Here is a 26017-nt window from a genome sequence, read left to right as displayed (position 1 = left end):
TGGACCCTTTTCACCTAAGTGCTTGCCACTTGATAGAATTGATACAGTCAGTCTATCTAGTTTTGGGTTGACTGGTATCTGGAACACAAAACAGATTTATTATATCTTTTTGGTACCTTAAGCTAAGATGTTAACAAAAAATAAACCTTAGTACCATCAAATAAAACTCATTAGAAATTCCAAACAAGCCAACCCCCCCCCCCATTTTTTTAGGGATGTTTTAATAACCCATAAAGGATTTCCATAGGTGAAAAAATAAAACCTTCAGCAAAGAAAAGCTTATACGTGTAAATTAACAACCACACAAGGAAATATTGTATATATGAAGCAAAACTTCCTTAAAAACATAAGGAAAAATCTGCAGAAACAGAACTAAAGTGAAGGATTTCCACTGCCATGCTATTTTAGAAGATCATTTAGAAAATTATACAATGAGTACATTTTATTATTATGAATATACCAAATATCCTGATTTGACCATCACATATTGTGCACAAATACTGATAGTCAACTCTGTACCCTACAAATATCATCATTTGTTTCAATAAAAAATAAATATAACAAATCAGAAAAACAACAAAAATTATTTATACAAACATTTATATGATTATATGATTATATTCTAGCTACTTATTTCCATCTCAAAATAATTAAATATTATGCCATACAGGGTTATTTATAAAAATGATTTTGATTTATATATATATATATATGCACACATATATTGTTTAAACATTAGCATTATAGTTTCCAAGACTTTAAATCAATGTGAAAGGGGCATTAAGAAAATTTGTCACATGAAAAGGGAAAAATAAAAAGCATATGCAGGAAAATATCAGTTATTTTCTCTCTGAAGAAAACATATTAAAATATTTCTAGAATTAGAATGATGGGTAATTTCATTGAAATCTTTATGAGTCTTCTGCATTTCCCAAAATTTCTATAATAAGGAACAGAATCAGAATGATAGAACAGCATAAGGGAACCCTAAAACTTGAGGAATTGCACATAACTTAATATTGCTGGAGTTAAGTCTATGTTTAGAAGATGGGCAAGAGTTGAGACTGGAAAGTAACTAAGAGTCTCATCATGAAAAATTAAATGTGCCATTTTAGGAAATGTAACTTCTCCCCAAAGTTATGAGAAACCTCTAACAATTTTAAGCTCAGAAGTTTTGAGCAGATATGTATTTTCAAAATTTGGTCAGGCTGTACAGTGTAAATTGGCGAATGCAAAAGAAAACAGAAAACCAAGCTGCTATAGTAATAATAGCTAATGTTTATTGGGTGCCTAATACATGCCGATCATGGGTTGAGCACTTTGTATATTCTAGTTCATTTAATTTTGCAATAGGTAGAAACTGTTATCATCACTTTATAGATAGGGGAACAGAGGCTAAAGAAGTTGTCCAAGGATGCTCAGTACCTGGGAGAGCCCAGCTCCCATAACAGGTGATATAAAACCAGCTCTAATGCTCTTCCTCACTGCATTAGGGTGTTGTCTTCCAAAGAGAAGAAAACAGGGGTGGAGAAAAGTCCATAGCAGAAGAAAGAGACACACGGGCTGGGTCCAAGATGTTTAACTAATAACTGTTGACAGATTGGATTTGGGGTGAGGGTTAGGGAGAGAAGGGAGTCAAGAGAAGGAGAAATGGGTTTTTGCCCATAACTTAATATCTTCAATAAAGTCACCAGAGAAAACAGGAAATTAAACTCATTTTAATTTGCAATGAATGTTTATATCTTCTTATATTTGAATTATTGAAATGCAGTGAAATAGAAATGGCTTAGTTATAAGATGTAGTGCAAGTAGAATAGACTGTAGATTCAAGATAAGGCATTATCCAGCTTTGTGGTTTTTAACAAGTTATTTCTTTGCTGTTCTGATGGAGCCCAACTTTCTTAACCTGCCATATGAGGAGAAAGAACTATACTGCTTACCACAGAGGTTTGCTTCATCCTCATTTTGCTTAACGCTTTTTAGATGTGCAAGTTATAGAGGTACATATTGAGAATATTTATTTTAATCATAAAAACAGAAAAAAAAGTACACTAACTATAAGAGTGCAAGCTGTTCAAATGTATAAATTTTAAGCATTCATGATTTAATATCAAACTTTACTTACCAGTAAAACACACCTATTGTCACTCCCTTTTATTCATTAGATTAAACATTCTTAAGATATTTGGTTTTTATTATTGCTAATCATTTTGGTATTTATAGGAATTTTAATTTAAATTTTTGATATAGCATTTTTCATGTGAAATGCATTAAAATAAACCGTCAACCAAGTTTCATATTTTTAAGTTTTTTTTCTGTAAAAATCATATTATTATTATCAACTAATTGGGATATAAAATTTTCTTAAGACCCTTCCAGTTTAGAAAACTATTAAGCAGTAAAGTTTATTTCTAGTTGTTATTTTTCTTAGTAGCAGAGAATCTTATGTTAGAGGTTATATTCTACAAAACTTTACATTTCATTTCTATGTTAATTGTCAAAACTTTCTGAACTTTTGAATGACTGATTCCATTATGAAGATTATGTTGCTAAATTATTGTTCAAATTGTGTCTTTTTTAATTCTTTCAAATACCATGTTCCATGTTACAGAATTAAAACAGAGACAGAAAAATGGTAGTAGGCACTGATGGGACTTACATGCACCATGTCAACTGCAGTGAAAAAAATTAACAGCTGAACTCTGCTGAAATCAACATCTAATAAAGATTTAGCTCCATGAATATATACCTACAAAATAGTCATGTTCAGGTAAATAACAACTTGAGTTTTGATGCTTCAGAGAGTTTTATTGCATGACTTTCCTTTAGCAGCTCAGAGACTGTTCTCCAAGTTAATCATCTTTGGTCAAAACTGTGAGAAGTCAAAACTCTCCTCATCCTCTTTGTCTCTTCCACTGCTGTTTCACCGAAGAATCCACATGATTACCTCTCCCGCTCTTTGCCTTTTTCTTTCCTTGACCTTATTTCTATCACCAATGGAAGTCTCACCACCCACACAAATGGTAACGATGGCTTGTTTATTCCGGGAGGTAAATTCGTTCTAAGTGTGTTTATAGCGTCCTCTGCAAGGTAACATTTGGCTCATTTCATCTGGCGGTTCAATTGTGCGTGCATCAGTCGGCTCCTGATTTGTTTGCTGCAGCAACCAGTAGGCCTGACTGGTCTCCCCGAACAGTCTCTGGGAGACTTTCGGACCCCTGCACAAGACCATTCTTGGTAATTGTGTCTTTTCAGTTGCAGGCTACTGAACCCACTCCGAAGAGTTTTACAGTGTGACAATGTAAGTGTGCTTGTGGGAGGTGGAGGGCTGGGGAGGCAGGAAGTGGGATTACTCCAGGACTCTCTTACCAACTCCCTCCTCCCCGGCAAAGATTTTTCCGATTCTCATAACCTAAGGTCTTGGTTAGAATTTTTTGTTTGAATGAATTTAGCCTTCAGGGCTCCAATAATTTTGTGCCATGAGTCTTTTAAACTGAATTGCATTTCAGTGCTTAACATGTAGCACCAATTTACTAACAACTTACCAACGTACCTGTGACATCTCCCCTAATTTAGTACCTTCTATTATTTTCTAGACGAATGTGTATGTGTTTTAACCCTGCAAACCGCCTCAAAAATTAAAAATAGAGCTTACTGTCATGAAGCATAAACTCGAGCTCAACGGTGGACACTTCTACCCCAAACTGGAAAGGCTGTAGCTGAGACTGAACAAACTCGCGGACACAAAAACGCATGCCCCCTTTAGACCCCTTTCCTTCTAGAAAAGACTTGAGCCAGGTGAGAAGTCGGTGGTTGGGCATATGCATGCAGGTACGACCAACCCTGAGCGCTTCGCGCAGTGGGAAAATGAGCCACCCCTGAACATCCTCGGCCTCGGTTCGTCCCTTTGCTCTCCGGGCTCCTGAGAGTCCCGGCGTCCGCGGCAGGTGCCTCTTGCACCCGGCGGCCCGCCCGCGCCGCCTCCCCGCCCTCCCCGCGCCGCCGCAGTGCGCGGAGCAGGGCTGCTCCTAGCCAGCCACGCACGGGAGGGGCGCGCTTCGGGGCTGCCTCCCTTTCCCAGCGCGGTGCCGGTCCCGCATCCTCCTCCTGGCCCCCTCCCGTCGCCGACTGCAACCTCGGGCCCCGCCATGGGGAATGTGCCATCCGCGGTGAAGCACTGCCTCAGCTACCAGCAGCTTCTCCGGGAGCATCTCTGGATCGGGGATTCAGTGGCAGGGACGCTCGACCCCGCGCAGGTACCACCTCGCGGCCCAGGGTGCCCCCACCGTCTTGCACACTGCCAGCGGGCCTCTCTCCCGTCAACCTCTTGGTACTCTTCCCCACTTTGTGTCAGCTCTGCACCCCAGGGCCCTTCCTGCAGCTGTTCTGTTGTGTTAGGCCGCACCCCTTAAAAGGTTTCCCGTCATCTCTGTGCTGTGAACGTGTAGTCCCGCCCCTACAGATCAGCAAAATCCCTACCTGTGACCATTTGCAGGTCGCCCAAAGGAAAATGATTCTTTCTCTGTGTTTTCCTTGGAAGGAGTGACTTATATAATATAATTCGTATCCATAGGTATTCTCCAAGGACAGTGCCCTATTCTCTGTTCCCTCCCTGTACCATGTAACAAAGACAAGTTTGTCACAATGTGAGGCAGAAAAAGGAATGAGGCCACAGGTTAGGAAGACATAGTAGGATGAAATTATTCAGCAGATCATTAATTATTCCTAATGTATTTATGCTTCAACAAACTGAATAAGCTTGATAAAAATTGTAAATAATAGCAATTTCATATTAAAATTTCTTCCTGCATTATTCCTAAAAAGCCCGTGGTAAGACAACAAGCCACTTAATGGTATCCACACTTAGAATTTAAGGCACTCTCAATCAGAAGTGTCAGATAAACGAAGAAACAGTATATAAAGAAATTTACTTTACCTTTGAAAAAAAGCTTAAAAATTAAAATTCCACAAAATATTAAACAACAGTGAAAATTGTTATGTAAATGTTAAAACATGGAAAAAGGACGGACCTATGAAGGCTTAGCAATTATTTTTTTGAATTACAGGTACTGGATGCAAAACTATTCCTGATTCATCTTGGGAACAAAATTATAATATTTTGTTGGATAAGCATAAATTTACTACGTGGCTTTACATCAACTATTCTAACATTGGGTTTTCATTTTCCTACAGTGTATTCTCAGTTCAGTGTATCAATATGTGAACTTGTAATCTTAGCCCTGCAAATTGGAATTCAGCGTTTGTGGATTCTTTAAAAGCTAGTTGCTGCTCATTACTCAGAAGATGGCCGTGGTCATCAGACTCAGAACTGTTGATGACAATGGTAGAGGGGAAGGTTTTCTTTCATTTTCTCACATGTTCACGTGCCTACATTCTATTTTGATCTTCCTATTAAAACTTTTAGTGTTCTTAACTTTTGTATTCAGTCTGTTATATAATCTGGAATCCTCTACTTTTTTATAGGACTTTTGTTGTTGGGTGAAAATTGTATTTCACTCTCTGCCCCTAAGTTTTAACTTAACACATTTTGTGAGCTTTGGGAACAATGATAGAGATCAAGCTGCTACTTTGTTTGCCCTGTGAACAGGTTAAATGAAAATGATTAGGATTACTGATCAAGGAAGGTGGGGAATAGGATTTTGGGGTACCTATTAGCCTAAAGAAGATTTTTTTTGTTCCTTTCTGCAGAAATAGCTATACATTCTCTGAATATTGTTTTTTGACCCCGCAACTGCTTTGCCTGGGAAACTCGCTTTATTCCTCCAATACAGCTTAAAAATATTTTCTTTTGTCCAATCCTTTTCTCTCTCTAGAGTTAATGGCCTTTTCTCTGTGTTCTCAGGAAATTTATGAAAAATTCTGTTTTATTCCCAATCCTGTTGCATTGTGATTTTTTCTATCTTGTCCCATTTGAATTCAAAGTGGCATTGATACCTGACACTTGGCTTTTTTTTTTTTTTTTTTTTTTGTCTTTTTTTGTGACCGGTAAGGGGATCGCAACCCTTGGCTTGGTGTCGCCCACACCGCGCTCAGCCAGTGAGTGCACCAGCCATCCCTATATAGGATCTGAACCTGCACGGCGGGAGCGCCACTGCACTCCCAGCGCCACACTCTCCCGAGTGCGCCACTCAGTCTGCCGGAAACTTGGCTTTTTGAAATTCGTCTTCTTCCTGGGTCTTCTGTTTCAATAAACCTTTCCTGCTTTAAGTCCTATCTTCTCTGGTTCTTCAGCCTCCTGGGCAGGGTTGGTAGACTCTGCCTGGCAAATATTCGGTTTCTTCAAGACTGTCTATTATACTCCTCCGAGAGCTTCTATCCACACTCAGTTTCAGTTACTATTTATGTCTCTTCCAGATGTATATTCCCATCTCTTTCTTGAGTTTCAGTACCAATTTTCAGCTGCTCACTTGCTACCAACACTTGGGTATCTCAAAAGCAACTCAAAGTCAACATTTCCAAAATTGCATTCATGTTCTACTTTTTCCTACCCTGGGCCTTCTCCAGTATTTCCTGTTGCAGAGCATGCCATTATATTTCGTTCAGTTCTGCAAGCCACAGACCGAGAGCTCCTTTCTTTTATTTTCCCTACACCCAAAGCATCACTGAATCCTATGATTTTACTTCTTGAATTTCTTTCAAATCTATCTATTTTTTGAACTTCACTGTTACCACCAATTTTAAAATGACTATCTCTTGTGTGTATCTCTCATATGACTGGTCTGTTGCAATAGTTTGGTTACACTCCTCAACCCACTGTGTATATAACCAGTTAGGAAATGTTCTCTATTTCAAATAAAATCATGCTATTTCTCCATTTCTCAACTGTCTATGAATTCCCACTGCTTTTAGGAATGGACACCAAAACTTTTAATACATTCTCTGAAGCCTCAGATGGTCTTTTCATTGTATCTCTCGGCAACATCATCTTAAACTGTTCTCCCTTGTTCTTGCCACTTTAGCCACAGTAGCCTTGTTTGAATTCGGTAATAAATTACATTCCCTCTGGAAACACATACTTTGCTTCTTTTTCCCCTCTGCCAGGAAGGTTCCTTCCGACAAATTAATTTTCATTCAGCCTTCAGCTCTCAAATCGAATGTTACTTTCTCGCGATATCGTTCCCAGACTCTCAAGGCCAACAGCCATTGTTATACTTTTGCATAGTGACCTATTTGATAAATATAATATGGATTATATATTTATTTTTTGCGATTATTTGATGTTTTAATCTCCTGCCAGACATTAAGCACAATAAGAGCAGAAAATTAAGCACAGTCCATCCCAAGAGATTCTGAGCACCTAACAGAGTGTTTGGTTAGTTTTTGATGATTAATAAATACTTACTGAATAACCAAATGAATGAATGTTTACCCTTCTAGGTCATAAGCATTGCATGTATATGAGGGCTATGAAATTTCTTTTTAGCATTTGTGCAGGGTCCAGAACAATGATTGGCACATTGTAGTACCGTGATAAATATTTGCTAAATGAATGCAAAATCAGTGAGAATGAGGACACGTCAATAGAGTTTGGTCTTAGTGCCAGTAGACGGATATGATTACTGTTTGTCTTACCTTTTCATCTCATAGAACCTAGTCATGCTTTGATGCAGAGGCAGTTGAAAAAGGATTCTCAAGGCTGGGATGAGAAAGCAAAGAGCTTAACTAATTCTCCATTGTTGAATCTGGTGGAGAGAATCATGAGTAAGACCAACCCCTGTGATATGAAATAGTTTGGTTGCAGTTGGAACAGACAGAAAAAACTGTATTTTGAAAGAAGCCTTTGCTAAATAATAGAAGACTGGAAACCTGGATCCTTTTCTGCCACCACCTTATTCAGTGATTTTATGCATACGATAGCCTGGCTAGACCTTAAATTTATAGTTTACACATTTGAGATAATAATGTATCTCTGATAAATTATTAGGATGAAATTAAACATTGTGTGTGTGTGTGCATGTCAATATGCACACACACATTTGAAGTTTAACAATTTATTACCAAATATAAAATGGGTCAATGTGAATGAAAGACTTACTGTACACAGTTCCACTAATTAAATTCTTTGGGTCTCAACTTTTTTGCTAGTGATAGTGGTTTAGCAGAAAGCTCTCTTAATAAACTAATACATTAAAGTTGCTCATTATATGATCCAGGCTATCTTTTAGGGCCTATTTTATTTTCTATATTTGTCTCTGTTAATTTGGGTATGATAAATCTGGCTTAATTGGTGGGTTTTAAAGTTTTGATTCAATTTAAGGCTTCTGGTAAAGCAATCCCTTTTTGATTTTCTGCTTAAGCAGTAGCTAAATCTCCTCATATATTAATACCCTCTTGCAACAATAAAATTTCCAAGATCTAAATTCCAACACAAACAATGTCTCAATCTTACTATATTTCTAAAAATAAAACTATAGATGATGGGAGATTAAATTTGGAGTTGTTTTACATTCAGTCCTGATCCTTTAAGTTACTTTTGTTGTCAGCAAAAATTATGATTCAAAGGAAAGTTATTTGGTGCTAGAGGGTCTCTGGAATTTAACTCAAATGTATTGTGTTTCTGCTTAAATTTAATCAGAGGATAATGTAACTATATACTTTTAGTTTGCAACTACGTTCTTGTTAGTACATTTACTAAACACCTTGGAATGATTGGGGAGGACTTTTCAGAAAGGAACAAACTACCATTCCACTATTTGTTTTCTATTTGTCTCATGTGTTCTTTGTTCCTTTACCCCCTCCCTACCCCCTTTTCTCCTTTTTTGGCTTCTTTTGAAATAATGTATACTTTATTGTTCATTTCCCCTTGCATTCACATGGTAGTTATATGCTATTTTTATTATATGCTTAGTTGCCATCTTTGTCAATGCACAACCTTGACATATTAAAATATAATATAAATTAGTACTACTTCAGTTTATTAAAAATACAAAAATAACACTTTTGCTACATTTACTGCTTTGTGCCTTTTATATTTTTGCTGTCATATATATTCATTCTCTGTGTGGTATGTTCACAAAATATATTTATTCTCATACAGTCAGTATCTGTTTATATTTGTGCACTTATTTTCTCTTTACTCTTCATTCCTTTCCTCATCTTTATTCATTCATCTGAGATTACTTTCCTTCAGACAGAAGTATTCGCTTCAGTATTTTTTTAGTAAAAAATCTGCTGGTGATGATTTATTTCTGTGAAATTACATGTATATGCACACACACATATACACATATATAATGTTCATAAGCATAAATGAATATTGATTATAAACATATATTCTATCTAAAGAATTTAAATACATGATAACAGTTCAAGGCACAGATCTCTCAACAGAAACAGGAAGCCAGAGACAATGAAATCAGCTATTTGTCTTATTTTTGGTCCCTTGATGATAACATGTCTTTCTTTTGCTTCTCTTTGTCTTTGGTTTCCAATAGTATGATGTGTCTATGTGTCCAGGTATAGTGTTGTGTGTTTTTTTTTTTTTTTTATTTGTCTGGCTAATTTTTTTTTTTTTTTCTGGTGGTTGGTGGGTACTGGGATCTGAACCCTTGATGTTACAAGGCCATGCTCTAAACAACTGAGCTAACCAGCCAGCCCCTGGTTAATGGTTTGTAGCATTTCTTGGATCTATGACTTCTTGACTCTTGTTGGCTTTCACATCTTTTGGAAAATTTTCAACCATTTTCTCCTCAAACATTGTTTCTGTTTCTTGTTTCTTTTTAATACTCTTCTCTTGGGTCTACAATTTGAAGAATCTTAGAACTCTCCCTGTGCCCCATTTATTTCTTGCATTTATTTTTGTATTTTCATCTTTTCTTTTCTTTCCATGTTTAGTCTGAATATTTTCCTCTCATTTATGTACCATTTCACTACTTCCCTCTTCAGCTTTGTCTAATTTGCTGTTAATCAATTTGTTGAATTTTTAAAAAATTTATTTGTTTATTATTATTAGTATTTTCTTACATTCTAAGATGTTGTGGAGCAGTTGGGGAGGAGGGGAAAAGAGAGGAGGACAGGGTGAGAGGATGAAGGAAAGGGGGCATGGTCAAGTCCCATGGCACCCCCCTCATTCTGGCAGGGGAGCCTGGGTGCTACCAGCAGTGGCTTGGTGATCATCTCTGGGCTGGATGTGGATGTCAATGGGGCATGGCTGAGGCCCTTGGCTCTTCCCCCACTCTGGCTTGGGAGCCTGGAGGACTTCCAGTCCTTCTAGGTTTTATAGGTGTTCTTTGGTTGTGTTAGACTTTTACTGGTTAATATCAAAAGTATGTCTCTGATCTGTGGGTTTTTAGTTTTTACTTTCAGTTCTGTGTTGTATTATTCGCTATTCCCATCACTCAAACTCTGCACTGGAACTAATTTGTTGTCCTTTGGTTACTTCTAAAATGGGGGAACTTCCTGTGGGGACCAGCACTTGAGCCCTATAGTTGAGCTAAATTACTGCTTTGCTGCTCATTCACTGGAGAGGGCTTTTTGTGAAGCTCAGGTTTTAGTTGTTGACGCTGTATGTACTTCTGGGTCTTGTGAAGTCCAGTATCCCTGGATTGTGTGGAAACTCTGGTCTGGGCCTGAGACTTTTCGGAAAACTGTTCCCCCTGCAGTTCCACAATCCTGACCGGTCTCCACTGATTGGAGGGCAGATCAGCTGTCCATGCCACAATGTTCCCCTGGTGGCCCATCTTCCTACCCCCTGCACTCCAAACACTTCCCATAGGATGGGGTTTGTGCCAGTCCTTCCAGATGATTCACTGGCCTCTGAGTGGCTCCTTTTATCAGTTGTCTGTGGCTCCTCGCTCCTATGTGGGTCTACAGGAATCCTGTTACTGGTCTTGCTGGACTGGGGACCTCCAAGTCCCTCTTCTCCCGTGCAGCCTCCAAGCAACTTCCTGCAAAGGGCAAAGTGATGGCTTTTGCCAGCTCCTGCTCCATGTGCTCACCAGGGCTAGACTTGAAGTAGTCAGGGTTCAAAACAGTTGAAGCAGTCGTTTCTTTCTCTCATTACAACTTCTTATGCCTTCGTGAACTCTGTAGGTCTCTCCTCCTCTTCCCCTTAGCTCTAGAAGCCCCGCCTTGGCTGTCGTTGCTTTTTAATAGTTGTAAATTGGTTGATTGTGGGAGAGGGTAATGCTGGGGACTGTCTATTCTGCCATCTTGATTGGAAGTCTCCTCATTTATTGAGTTTTTAATTTCAGTTACAATAGTGCCCCTTATCCATAGTTTTGCTTTCCAAATGTTCAGTTCCCTGCCTTTAGCTGTGGTCTGAAAATAGATGAATACAGTACAATAAAAAATTTTGATAGAGGGAGAGAGCAAACATTTATATAACTGGTCTTGAAGTATACTGTTATAATTATTTTATTTTATTATTACTTATTGTTGTTAATCTCTTACTGCACCTAATTTATAAATTAAATTTTACCATAGGTATGTATGTATAGGAAAAATTGAAACATATTAGATGTAGGGTAAGGTACTATCCAGGGTTTCAGGCATCCAGTGGAGGTCTTGGAAGATATTCCTAAAGAGTAAGGGGGAACTACTCTATTATATTTTTGAATTAAAGCATTTCTTTGTGATTTTTTTTTGAAAATTTGAAAAAATTAGTTTCAAAGTGTGATACAGTTAGGTCACTGGAACCCTAATAGTTTTTAGTGCACTGCCATAATTCTCTATCTTACCATGAATTCTCAAATGTTTATTAGAATTATTTTAAATTGCATGTCTGATAATTTCAATAGCCAGATCTTCAGTCCTTCTGTTTCATATATCTTCTCTCCTGGTATGACTACTAAATTTAGATTATATATTAAGATACCTGGTATGAAAATCTATAGACATAATTTGAGGCTCTAAATGATACTATCTTTCTCAAGAAAGTATTTTTCTTTTGCTTTTGCCAAGCAATAAGTGTAGGGATTACTTACCTTAAACCGATCAGGTGCTTAGCTGATATGGGGCTGAGTCTATTTTATTTGTGAGAGCCTGTTTTTTCCTCTTCATCCTCATTTTTATTTTGTAGCCCTTCAGGGCTCCTAACTAAAACCTAGGATGTTTACCAGAGTCTATTCTCCTTGTTAGGACCTGAACTCAAAATATTTCCTCTTCAGCCTTGTGAGGCTCGTGGAAGCTCTGATGATCCTGTCATCTTCTCTGTTGCTGATGTAGAATTGGCAAATGCCTCAAGAAGAAAAGTCAAACTACTGTTGGGCTCACCACTTCATATTTTTCTTCTGCATGGTATATTGGCTGCTGAAGTACTCACTACCTTGGCAACTCTCTAAGGCTATCAAACAGGTGTTTTTCATTAATATTTTATTCAGCTTATCTGGTTGTTCTCAGTGACAAGTTTGTACTGTACAAGCTAGTCAGCCATAGTTGGAAGATTAACAGTGTAACAGGGAAAGTGAGTTTTAAAATACCGTTTTTGAAATGTAAAAATGTATTCATTTAGCATGTGTCAAAAATTTTGTAATGGTTGCATTCCAGGTAATATGCATACTGTTTAAAGTACCAATTTAAATTTCAAGGAAGGCATAAAATGATTGGATGCTTCATGAAAAAAAGTTTATGGAAAAATGACTATGATTTTCACTATGAAGAAAAATTGTGTAAGATAATGAAGATACTTTTAAACAATATGAAAAGTAATACTCATAGTGTGCCCAACTTCCATATCTGGTTTTAGAAGAACAATGTACTATTTACTCCTTCTTCATGTGTGACATAGTTTAATAAAATTTTGACAGCTTAATAGTTGAATAAAATTAGTTAAATTAATGAATGAATCAATGAATGATGAGAACGGTAGTCACTTTATAATAATCTTTCTCTATTGATGTAGATTTGTCTCAAGTCTTTCCATTTTATGGGCATGAAGTTGGTAAAAGTATTTTCTTATTATCATTTACTTTTTCTTTTTAAACTTTGCTTTGTTTTCTTTTATTCATTAATTCTCTCTCTCTCTCTGTTTCTCTGTAAGCTTTTCCATATTTTATCAGTTTGTTAAAAAAGCATTTTGTAAGCTTGTTGATCCTCTTGGCTATTTGTGTATATTTTCATCTCTTATGTGTATGTAACATGCAAGCAGCTGATTTCTACTTTTGGGGAAAAAATCCTCTACTTTTCTACTGTCTTTGGTTTAGTATTTTAGTTTTCTTTATTTAAAATTCAGCTCATTTAATTTTAGTCTTTTTAAAAAATAAATGCCTTTAAGACTATATGTGTCAATTTCTCCATTGTTTTGCTTTAAATGTGTGCCTTATAATCTGCTTATTTGATTACTCTCCATCCTTAATTAGGCAGATTTAACTTTAATTTTGCTTGATGTTCTTATTTTATACTTAAATGAATATTATTGTTGGAAGCAAAAGATGTATTTTGAAGAATTACCTTACTCACCTTGAGAAAAAGTCTGCTTTATTTAAATCAAGAGTCTTCACATAATATGTACCAGACACATTGCCATTCTCAAGACCCTCTTTGTTAATGTAAGACATCTTATAGATGAGATGAAAGTAGAGAGTTCCAAAGACTTGTAACACTGAATCGAGGTCAAAGATTTAATCATAGGCACAATAACGTTAGAAAGTTGAAAGGATAGGTATTTGTGGTTAGAGGCTTAATCGGTGAGCTGTCACAAACAATCACAAGTTCTTTTTTACGACCATATGAATTAATGGCAGCAATGGAGTAAAAGTCCAGTGAATTTCACCAAAAACCAAATATTATATGGAAAGTCCACTAGGACATTGAATACACTGCAGAATAGTTTCAGGATTAGGGGTGAAGGGAACAATGGTAAACTAAGTTCTAATGACCTTGATATAAGAGAAATACAAGTCATCAGGCGGGGATAAAGGACAATATGGCCAAATCAAATGGATATCAAAGGAGCAGGGGCTTTTATACAAGTAAAAAGAAGTAAGGGTCTTCAAGAAATAAAGAACACTAAAGATGCCATCCATTCTTCTGTCGCTAAGCAAAGAATAGGAGACTAAGCAGTTGCTACATGAGAGGGTGTAGGTGAGGTGCCCTCCAGAAGGATAATTGAGGCCTCCGTAAGGCCAGGAGGTAGCAGGAATGTCAAGTAAAGAGGTTGAGAATGCGGTGGAGCTTGTTAACTGTTTCAGCCGTTTCCAGCTGAAAAAATAAAAATACTTGAATCTTAGTATAACAGAAAGACAGATAACTATGAAGGATCTTAAAGAAGGAATAGATGTTTTCTAGGAATAATGTATTTGGAAATGATTAAAGGAAACTTGTGGGTTACCAAGTGAGTGAGTCTCAGCAGTCTGATGGTGGCTATCAGTCTCTGGGTGTCTCAGCATCAGCAAGTTCTGCATTTATGGCATTTCAAGAGAATCCTCATCTCTCTATCATGGGGACTCTAGATCTTGAAACCACCTTTAATTTGAATTGACTTATGAGCAATTTCAAGAAAACGCTTTAGGTCAAGGCCTGTGCATTCCCAAAGGGAAATGCCAGGCTTGTGAATGCTGAGAAAAATGGCAGAAACCCTGGGGATTGTGGCTTGGTCCCTGTGCCATTAGGAAGTGTGCTCCTTGGTATTTTATAAGATGTAGCCGTTTTATATCCTCCTCATCTTTTACCTATTCCAAAGATTTTTATAGCTGTAACAGCTACCACTATCGAATGCTCAGTATATATACCAGGCACTGCCTAACTGCTTTACATGCAAACAGTCATTTAAACCTCACAATAATCCATTTCAAAGATTTAGTAATAGTGGTGCAGAAAGGTGAAATAACTTGCTCATGTGCAACAGCTAGTGAATACCAGAGCTAGGATTTGAACTGAGACAGTTCTAGTTCCAGTGCCTGCAACTTCACCACTATACCAGCACTTCCTAAACATTTCTGGTGATAGGAATCACCTGACATGTTTATTAAATATACTGGAAATTTTGATTCAGTAGCTCTGAGCTGGAGCCCAACTAACTTTATTTTTACTTCACCCAATTTTGGTAAACACTGTGCTGGATGACACTGCCACCCCTCTACCCCTGGTTCTGCTGTCAGAGGGGCTGATGTCGTATCGTGTTTCCTCTAATCTGTCATTCCCGAGCTCCTGGCTCCTGCCCATGAAAAAAAGACAGCTATGAGTTTCAACTTCCCTTCTAACCTCTTTGAGGTTGAGACTAGAGTTCTGCCTGGAATAGAATTGCATTGGATACAAAAGGAAAAACAACTTGGTTTCCAATAAATTTCCTGTTCCCTTCAATCTTCAATACTTTCTGTCCTTGGATTTCTCTTGGCTCCTGTATTCCTTGCTTTCTTTTATTCCAGCTGGCTTTCACATCCTTCCCTCCCCCACTCTGTGTTCTTGTTTTTTTCATTAGCTCTGAGCTCCTCCAAGTCTTCTGGCTTTCCTTATGCTTATTCACTCTGTGCTGTAACTTTCCCTGACCCTTTCTTCTCTCCTTGTCTACCCCCTTTCCAAATTTAGCTTTTATTTTTGTTTCTTTTTATTTTTCTTCATCAACCAAGGAGGCTAGACTGTGCAGACCCATAACTTTATGGATCACTCTCATGTAACCCACGATCTTTAAAAGAACTAGAGGAAAATCATATATTGGGAGACTGTCATTTTAACTGAAATTCTTGATTTGAAATTTACGGTACAGCCTGCTTGGAGTCCTAATATAAAAAGCAACACCTATTTTATTTCATTTTTAAAAATTTTAATTAATTAATTTTTTCATTGTATGTGCTTGTGGGGTACAGTTTGGTATTTTCAATATATGCCTATATTGTTTAATGATCTAATCAAAATAGTTAACATATCTATCACCTAAGCAATTTTGTATTTATTGAAACATAATTGACTTACATATCTGTGGGGTATAGCGTTGGATATCAGTGCCTCTGTGCAATTTATGATGCTCACATCAGGATAGTTATCACCTCAACATTTGTCATTTCTTTGTGGTTATAGCATTCAGGATCCTCTTTTCTGGCTATCTTGAAATATACAATAAAATATTATTAGCTATTGTCACCCTAGGGCACCAGAACTTATTCTTCCTATCTAACTGTAACTTTGTAACTTTGTACCAGTCTACCAACCTTTCCCTGCCTCCTCCTTCTCTGCCTCTGATAACCACTATTCCTCTCTCTATTTCTCTTTTTCCTCCTCTCTTTTTAATTTATTTTTCTTAACTGATTCATGATAATGTATGTATTTATGGAGTACATTATGATATTTGGGTACATTCGTTCTGTGTGTGATGATCATATCAGAGTGCTTAGCACTTGTCATTTCTATGTGTTAGGAGCATTCAACATCATCTCCCAGTTTTCTACCACTGTTCTGACTGTTGTTCATCTAAGTAGGAGATGCAAATTAGCTGCCCAGGTGAGGCAAATTTAACCTCTGGAAATATTTTGTTTAGTCCAGACTATACTTAAGACTTAAGTGCATATGAATGCCTTTAAGCAGCACTGTGCTTTTTATTCATATACTTAGCTACCCCGGGCACTAAGGTTACCTTCCTGTGCCTATTGGTATTTGATTTTGTGATCCTTGGTGAACAGTTACATGGTGATATTTTAAGGAGAATATCCAGGACATTTATGAATATTGACATATTTTTCAACAGTGTAGAGCCTAATTATAACCATATAGCAAGCAGAAAGTTGTCTTTAAATTACCGTAAGTTTGCCATCTTATTGGAAAATGTTCCTTTTTCTGAGTGATCAGAATTCACTCCTAAATGAACACTCAGAGTTAACTAATTTTTTCTCTTGGATCTGACTATATTTATAAGCCACATTTTATGTTCTTTTCTTACAGAGAGTAATTTTGATCAATGGCTCTTGTTCCCAAAATATTTATCCTAAAACCAGAGTTTATATAAAAATAATTTTATATGAGGATGATTTTTAGAATTATTGAGGCTCATGGAGGTTTGTATTATTAATTTCTTTTAGTATAATTTATATGAATGCCCAATAATAACAAGAATGGAAAAGCTCTCTGAAAAATAAAAAACATATAAACGAAAGATGGTTTCTAGGCAACAATGAAGGAACAAGAGCTATGAGTTCCAAACACACTTTTGATATGGGAAACTGGTATTTCCTTCCCTGGTCTAAAGACAAGAACTTGACTCTGGCAATCTGGTACTTGCAGGATGGTAAGGACTACTGTGGGGAGAAGGAACAAAGTGTTATGGGAAATAGGACCACTGGATCTTCCGTCTCAAGGACACTGCCCAGGCCACATCTTTATTCTTCATTGCTGTGTTCCTTTGAAAGCTCATTTCTCCATTCTGCTTTTTATTTGGATCACTTTTTTTTTTTTGGCAATTCTTTCTTGCAATTCCATTGAAAACACAAGCCTGTAATTTGTTCTAATTCAGTGCGTAGGGAGTTAGTGATGACAGTGGTAGTATCTGTAGGAAGGTAGATTTGAGGTTCAGATGCAATTTGGATAGAAAGAAAGTATTCCTGGTCAAAGTAAGATAATTAAAGATTTATGGTCAGAATTATTGAGTGAAATCAAGGCAAATTATTAATTTAGTGATATGTGTGTATGTATACGTATATCTATATCTGTATCTACATTCATCTATCTAATCGTCATCTCTTACAAGAAAAAAATTAAGTCCCCATAATCTTGAAAAAAATTGCCTTATTTTTTTTTCAAATTTCATTTGAGGATGGATGCTTGCTCATTTTTTAGAAGTCTTGGGACTGTGTTTCTCTTGTATCTTTCACCTCTCCACCTGCCAACCCCAATTCTTGTGTAGTGTTTAGTGGACCCATCCTTGTTTTCTTCATTGAAGCAGAATTCTCTACCAAATACGAATGAATAGATTGAAATATCTCTTTATTAAATATATAATATTTGCACTTCTAGGTTGAGGTCTCTTTAAGAGATACAGCTATATTTTATTTACTTTTCTGTTTTCTAGATGACCTAAATGCTTAGATCCTCTTTAAATATTTATATAAGTAGTTTCTGTATGATAAATATAGCAAATATCCATGTATATAAACTTCAGGTACTTTTAGCCAAATTAGCCTTTCTGGTCAGTAAAAATATGCATTTAATTACATGAAAGATATTATTTTTGAGTACCCTGATTAGTAGTTTTAGCTCTTCTGTATTGTTTTTTCTTATTGGACTATAAGGTTTATTTTTAAATCCAGATACTATATATATATATATTTTTTTCCTTTCCTGGCTACTGTTGTGAAGGCCGGAAAAAGTAGAATCTAGCTTTTCATTCATTTTTCATATCTGTGTTTCTACTGAGTTAATTCACACAGTGTACAATATGCATCTTCACATGACTCTGTTTTACGGGAGGAGTAGAAACATTGAAGGGTATAACAATCCCCTCAGGGTTTAGCAGCTTCTCTGTTGCAGTGTCTAAGCTATGATCTCCGGTTCAGGATTCAGCTTTTGAGCTTGATCTCCCACCGATAGTAAGCGCGTCTAATGTCACCTTATACTTGTAACTTTCCAAGTCACGCTTCCTTGAATTTGTGAAGTAGGGAAATGCAGATGGCAGGAAACTTCAACTACATAAAAACACCTTTAATACAAGTTTCACTCTATGAAATCAGCATTTCATAAAGTCTTTTTGGTGAACTTTATTAAGAAGCTATGGGGTCTAGGAAGCTTGGCAAACAAAGAGGCAGGAAACCCCACAGAGAACATGTCTGTCGGACGTCTTTCCTTCTGGGTTTTCCTTCCAAATGTTTTTGGATCTTGAAGGAAGTGGAGTGGCTCTCTGCCACACGTTCATACATCTGTAACCCACTGGGTGTACAGAGTCTGGCATTCACTCTTTAAATTCTTGACTCAATCTGTATTTATTTCACTGTGAAATAGAAGCCGATCATAGGTTAATGCCGAAGTCAAAATATGAAACTTATTTTTGTTAGACACAATTTCTACTTTTTGAGAATTTTGATTTAAGGACTGAGAATTCCCTGATTTTTTAAATGATATGGGACGGTTCGAACCCTGCATTTTACAGAATGGGGTGGACCTGGTCAAACGTTAACGCTGAGGGTAATTTGGTGATCTGTTTGCCTAAAAGACATTTCCAAGATGTGTGGAGAAACAGATGTAGTTACTCAGGGCTTCACTCATGATTGTCTGCTATCAGTCCCCATTCTCTTATGACAAGATTTTAATATTTAATTTAATATAATTCTGCTGAATGTATGCTCTAGAAAATATTGAAAGGAAAACTTGAGCTAAAGGAGATGGAACAAAGCTTGAATAATTACTCATCTCTAGAGAGCTAGATCTCTTAAAACTCCTTGCTCTTTGAAGAATGTATAAATAGGTTGACCTTTTGATGGGATAGATTTAGTGATAAATTATTAAATAAAATTTCAATCATTTGTCTTAATCAAAAAATATTATTTATGGGCAGTAAAGTATTATTAACAAGTATGTGGGACATTATATAATAATAATAGTACTATCAACTAATCTTTATCAGATAGTGAAGTTATTCCAGTGATTTTGCTAAAGGCTTTAATGTTATTTCTGAACTCTTATAGTTCTGCAAAGAATATCCTGCTATTTTCACCTTAAATATGAGGAAACTGAGGTTCAGAGAGTAAATAGAACATTCTCCAGGCCACTTACCTGGTAGAGACACTGGATTTGAAACTAAGTCAGGTTCCAAAGCCTGTATTTTTTCCACTACATCATGTCACTCTATTGACTAGGAGGAACTTCAGTTATGAAAATACAAATATTTAGTATGAATTTTAAGATATATTAGTTAAGTTCTGGATTAAGCTATCCCTTTAAGGAAACAAACTGCAATTGGTTACAAATGCATAGGAAGATGTAGCTCAGTTTCTGTCATTAATTCATTTGAAGACCCAATATTTACAAGCTGAGGTTGAAGAACCTGTATGAATCACTCTTACCTCTGAAACGGGTTATTCGTACTCTTTAAAGTTATTCCACATTTCTTTGAAAACTTTCATGGCCTTCTCCTTTCACTCTGTATGTGTCACACCACCTGTAAATAGCTTTATAGAGCATTTCTGATACATACATCCTTCCTTAGTTCTTCAGTAAGTAGGTCAAACTCAGTTGACTAGTACTTCAACCACTGACTATTTATTTTTGCCCTATGAGGCCATCCAAAGCCATAAGGCATAGAGTAAAACCACATCATAGTGCAATAAATGGAATAGGAAAAACCTCAGTCACCTAAAAGGTGCTGAGGGGCTATTGTCAGATTAATAAAAATCTTTATTAGTAAGATATGGGTTGTTTGAAATACAATAGTTTTCCATCATTTGTCTCAAGAAACAGAAAAGTAAAGATAATGAAACAAATTGTACATGATTGACAACAGAATAAAAAAGACAATGTATGAGAAAGAAGAAATAATGACAAGGTAGCTGTTCTAATACCCACAACTCTACCCCTGAGAAAAGAACTTTAGTATATATACTTGCATTTGGGCAATGAGGAGCTGCAGGAGCCCAGAGCCCGTCATGCTGTGGCTGCACACTTGAACTTGAATTTAGGCTATCACAGAATGCACTTTAATGAGGCTTTGCTGCTTTTCCATTTCTGCTCAGTATTTCTCTCTCTCTCTCTCTCTTTTTCATTTGATACATAGTAATGGGACACAGTGTGATGTTTCAACACATGTAAAGAATGAGTATTAATCAAATCAGGATAATTGGCATATCCATCACTTTTATCATTTCTTTCTTTAGCATTTCTAAAAACTGTATTTAAAGTACTGAAGGTTGAGGTGGCCAGGAGTTCCCTGTGCTCTATTTCACTAGCTCCTCACTTTTCCTCTCCAAAGGAGCATCAGTCTGTGATGCTACACCTTGACCCGGCCTCATGCTATTTGATGCCACCTCTCCCTCTTTTACTGAAGGCAAGAGTAGGAGAAGCCCAGCAATTTCTCAAACGGTTGGGAAAGGAGAATAAATATATAATCCTTGTTATGAATTTTGCATAAACTCATATCTAGCTAGTCTTGAGGAAGCCACATGTAAAACTTGGCATCAGATTATTTAATTACTCAAGCTACATGTAATAACTTTCTTCATCTTCTGATTCATAATATAGGTGGAGACGTTTTCTATTAATTTGTAGGGACAGTAGCAAGTGAATGCTGAGGACAGTTTTACAAAGTTTAAATATTTTAAGGGCTGAGATATGGTATAAAATAATGACATTTTATTAATTTCCAGGAAGAAAAAAATTAGTGTGAAAAATTAAATTTATGCATAATTAGTAAAACATATCATTCCAATGTACAGTAGAAATCACAGGAATTGAAAATCAGAAAAACTGGGCATACCTTTTACAGCTTTTTGTATTACTGTTGTGCAGAGTATAATTATATTTGGTCTATAAGGTATATGTTTTATTTTTTACATTTTGGCTTTAACATCTCTCCCTTCTCCAGCACATCATTGCTTTTTTAGATCACTAATTTATAATTTATTGTTATCATCAACTAAATATTTGAATACTTTCCAAGTGTTTATAAATTTTAGTTGCTCTAATTTTCATAGGACAACATTGATTGCTTATGAACTTGTACCTGTAGATAGGTGTTTATTTCTTTACATGTGTATGCAAATACACATACCCACTGAAATTAACCTCATCCATATTGAAGTATATTTGCAAGTATATGAATGTCAGTTTCATGTATGTAGGTTTGTATGTATGGGTATATGTATGTATGTTTTTATTACTGTTGGGTAAATGGCAGCGCATCAAAGCATATATATTTTTTTTGGCATCAGAACATCTAGGTGGAAGTAATGAGTTGGCCAAAGCGAAATTAGGACCTGGAGCAACTGAGGATATTTGGATATGAGAATGATATAATAAGAACTGACAGGGACCATTGAAAAGTGAGTATGTACGACAAGACATTGACTAGGAGAGAATCTCCACATTGCCTGCTTTGTCTGTTCCATCTGCCTTATAGTTGATTACTTAGCCTGTTCTGCTGTTGTCCCTGTAACTTAAAAATATTATCTCAAATAAGCTTTCAAATGACCATTTTAATTACCAAATGTGTTATTATGTGACTCTGGAAGGGAGGACCTGCTCTTACTAGACCAAACCTGTGTAAGTTGGCCATTGATGTTCCAACCCCTTCCCCTGACAGAAACTGAAGTGAGATCCATAGAGGGCAGGTGATGTGGTGGTGGGGGCAGCAGATCTTGAGGCCTTTCCTGAGCAATCTTCTCTCCCATTCCTTCGAAGTATTCAGTATTAAAAATAGTGTCTATGTGTGTGTATGTTTCTTTCAGTGCACTGAAATATATGTAGATGTTCTTGGTATCGATATTTCTAAAATCCCACTGGAAACTTAAAGAAGAATAGAAAAATGTTGAAATGACCTGTGAACTTTGTAAGGAGATTTTATAGAGTTGTTTGAGAATATGGTATTATGGTTTAAAATTTCTTCCATTATTTAGTCTATGCTGAGAAGACTTACTTGGGATGGTCCAAGTGAAGAAAGATAATTCAATTCCACTTAGACATACAAGAGTGGTATTTGAAAGAAAGAAATTAGAAAGTGCTACTTAATCTATGGAATTAGAATGGATATTAATATAAGAATTAAAATCTAAATTTTTATCTGTGTTACAGTATACTGATAGAAGGATTTTATCAATTTTACAGTTGATGGTGATGGGCTGTTGTTGAAGCACAATCATATCGATTTTTTCCCCAGTGTTGGCTTAAGCTAGAGCTATGGATCTCAAATTGTGATCCTTTAATCAACAGCATCACCATCATCTGTGAGCTGGTTGAAAATGCAAAGTCATGGACCTAACCTGATCTAGTGAATCATTATCTCTGGAGATGATCCCAGGAAACTGCTTTAACAAGCTCTAAAGGGTATTCATATGCATGTTAAAGTTTGAGAACCACTGATCCAAATAGTCCATGACTAAAAGCTTCATGATCTGTACAGGATAGAGCTGAGAATTAGGTTTGGGTTTTGTCTCAGTTTTATTTGTAGGGACCTTATTTTTTTTTTTTAATTTCTAAAAAGGAACCTGATTAACTGAGATTGTAGGGCAGATACGATCAAAGTTTTAAAAATGATTTTTTAAGATAATATAGTTTAATCATATTCAAAGTTGTTATTAGCATGAGAATCATCTGGAAGTAAATAATGTTGAGAAACATTGCATACTATTTGTTTAGAGTAAGCAGTTTGTTGGGATATTTTAGTTTATTGACTAAATTAAGTAATGCTGTGGAAATGGACTATTTATATACAGAATAATATTAAATTTTATTGAGCAACCTGATGAATTGTGTGTTTTAAAGTTTGGTTTTCCAAATAGAGGTTTAGTTCACTTAGCTGGGAGGCATAGTGACCAAGTAATCATTGCTTGTAACCTATTTGTTAACTATTCCTTTGAGGAGAAATTGAAATCCACCAGTATGGTTTACTTTTTAATAGAAATCGAATAGAAGAACACTGATGTATTGCCTAAAATGTCTGATAAAGGCTACGTCCAACTTTAGCAGAGCTGTGCAAAAGTTTTGTTTTGTTTTGATGTTTCAGTCTGCAGATGTTAGCTGTTTTTGTGGGGAAATAATGGTGTTAGCTATGAGTTTTCTTGGAAAGAAAGAGCTTAAAAGCTTTAGAGTGCTGGAATCACAGTCTGCGCCGCCAAAGGAACATGGATGGAATGTTAGGTGAAGTCCATGGGGAGTCATTCAACAGCAGCATCTGGAAGGAAACAATAGGAGACTGGAGGGTTTACTCTTCAGGCAAATGATTAAGAGGCGATTAAATGAAGGTGTTAGGATGTGAGGGAGGGAAGGAAGCACTGAAAGTGTGTATATAATGTAGAATGAAGGGATTATGGAAAAGACTTAACAGAATGAACTGTAGATCACAGCTGAACTTATAAAAAAACTGGAGTTGGAATTTGGACAGAACAGCTTATAGGTATCACATGAAACAGAACATGAGATTCATATAATACAGAACATACTGGGAAGTATTTTTTGGAACCGTAAAGGATAGTGATGATGTCTAGTTACAGAGAGCCACTGGAAATCAGTCCTTACAGTTGGAAGGACATCCTGCTATTACACCTTTATGGTCTTACTCTGATTACATTGGCCCCACTTTAAAGTCCTAAGAAAGCTCTGGGCTTTGGAAATGAAAATGCAAGGCTTTGATCAAGTGAGTGGTTTTGCTTTAGCAGTTTGATACTAACTTGCTCATAATGCAGCAGACAGTGTTGCTTTAAATTATTTTGAACAAAAATTTCTTTTTATTCTTCTTGTGAACAATCATGTCTTCCTGCCCATTTCTCTTTTCCACTGACCACTTCCAGTCTCAGTTGTGAGTGAGTGAACAGTGAATAAATTAATTAGTTAATAAAGGAATGAATAAATAAGTAGACAAAGCTCTATGTTTAGTTTACGTGATATGGGATGAGAACTAGTTAATTTTTCCCCAACAGGCTTATGTTTATCCTTAAAAACAAAATCAAGTTTTCCTCTGAATACGTTTTCCTTCTCAATGTCAGCCAGACATTTGAGCATGTGGAAAAGTTAGAAATTACACAGAAAGGTAAGGTGCCATTACGGAAGCCAGTGTCCTGTGGCCCTAGTCATCCTTCCTAGCAGTCACTTTGAGGTTATTTATTCTTAATGTATGGAGATTTTGCAAACACAAGGCTCAATCTGTACACATCTAAGATTTGTATTTTATTAGCCAGTATGCCTAAATTCTGTAACACACAACCCCACATTCTTGTGGCTGAAAATAATCTCAGATGATTTCTTACTCAAGTCCAGTGTGGATGACCTGGTCATTCTGGGACCTAGACTCCTTCTTTTTGTGTTCCTGCCCTATTTTAGGTCCTTTCCATTTAGCTGGAGTATGGGAAAAGAGACCATGGAGAAGACACATCCACATCTTACTCCATTCAGGAAGTAACATGATTTTGCTTCACTCCATTGCCCAGAAATCACTCGAATGGTCGGTCATACCCTGGTGGAAGGGTGACAAGAGTATGATCTAGTTGTGGCCATAGTACTCGCTGCCAAATCAAGACTTACTTTCCTTCCAGATCTCTAGGCAGACCCTTTTTCTTGATTATAAGAAAATGTAAATCTAATCAAGCACATTCACGGACAAGCTAACTGACAGATTAAATAGAAGGATATATATGTAGTATTTGCTTCACAATAAGACTTTGTGGAGCAAAGCTTTTATTGTGGGCTTTTCTTTTGAACAAAAAGTCTCTTTAAATAACTCTGGTTCTGGTCAAGATGTGGGAATAGACAGTCCCCAGTGTCACTCTCTCCCACCAATAACCAATTTACAACTATAACAAAGCAACAACAGCCAAGCTGGGGCTACTAGAGATCAGGGGAAGAGGAGGAGAGACCTACAGAGTACATGAAGGTGGGAGAAGCCACGATCAGAGAAAGAAAAAACTGCTCTGACAATTTTGAGCCCCAGCCATGTCCAGGCTGTAGCTGCTGAGCTCACAGAGCAAGAGCCAGCAAAAGCCACAGCTGTGCCTTTTGGATGAAGTTTCTTGGAGGCAGCAGGGGAGAAGAGGGCCATGGTGGTCTCCAGGCCAGCAGGACCATTAATATCGTTCCCGTGGACCCACATAGGAGTGAGGAGCCAGAACAACTGAAAAAAAGGAGCCACTCAGAGGCCAGTGAATCATTGCAAGGTACCATTGCATGGCCCATCTCATGAGAAGTGTTTGCAGCATGGGTGGTGGGGGAGACGGGCTCACCGGGAGAACATTGGGGTGCAGCAAGGACAGCTGATCTGTACCCCAGTCAGTACAGGATCACTCAGAAGAGACTGGTCAGGGATATAGAATTGCATGGGGTACAGTTTGCTAACAAGACTCAGGCCAAGACCAGAGTTTCTACACAACCCAGGTACACCAGATCGCTCTCGAGAGCACGAAGTGCCTATAAAGTCCACCATTAAAACCTGAGCTGC

The 26017-nt window shown here is 36.8% G+C and overlaps 1 protein-coding gene across 3 annotated transcripts in view; it reads left to right on the top strand.

Annotated features, from left to right (window-relative positions):
- The first annotated feature begins 4148 nt into the window (after positions 1-4148).
- HMGCLL1 (3-hydroxy-3-methylglutaryl-CoA lyase like 1) overlaps positions 4149-26017 on the top strand; it is a 150680-nt gene continuing 128811 nt past the window's right edge. For all 3 annotated transcript variants that reach the window (XM_063097532.1, XM_063097531.1, XM_063097530.1), the window contains exon 1: positions 4149-4256. In XM_063097532.1, the coding sequence (XP_062953602.1) occupies positions 4149-4256 (108 nt within the window). The remainder of the gene's footprint in view (positions 4257-26017) is intronic.

This window comes from Cynocephalus volans, chromosome 5, assembly GCF_027409185.1.
Source record: "Cynocephalus volans isolate mCynVol1 chromosome 5, mCynVol1.pri, whole genome shotgun sequence".
Taxonomy (NCBI): domain Eukaryota; kingdom Metazoa; phylum Chordata; class Mammalia; order Dermoptera; family Cynocephalidae; genus Cynocephalus; species Cynocephalus volans.
Note: the sequence above shows the minus strand (reverse complement) of the source record. Positions and strands in the feature narration are given on the sequence as shown.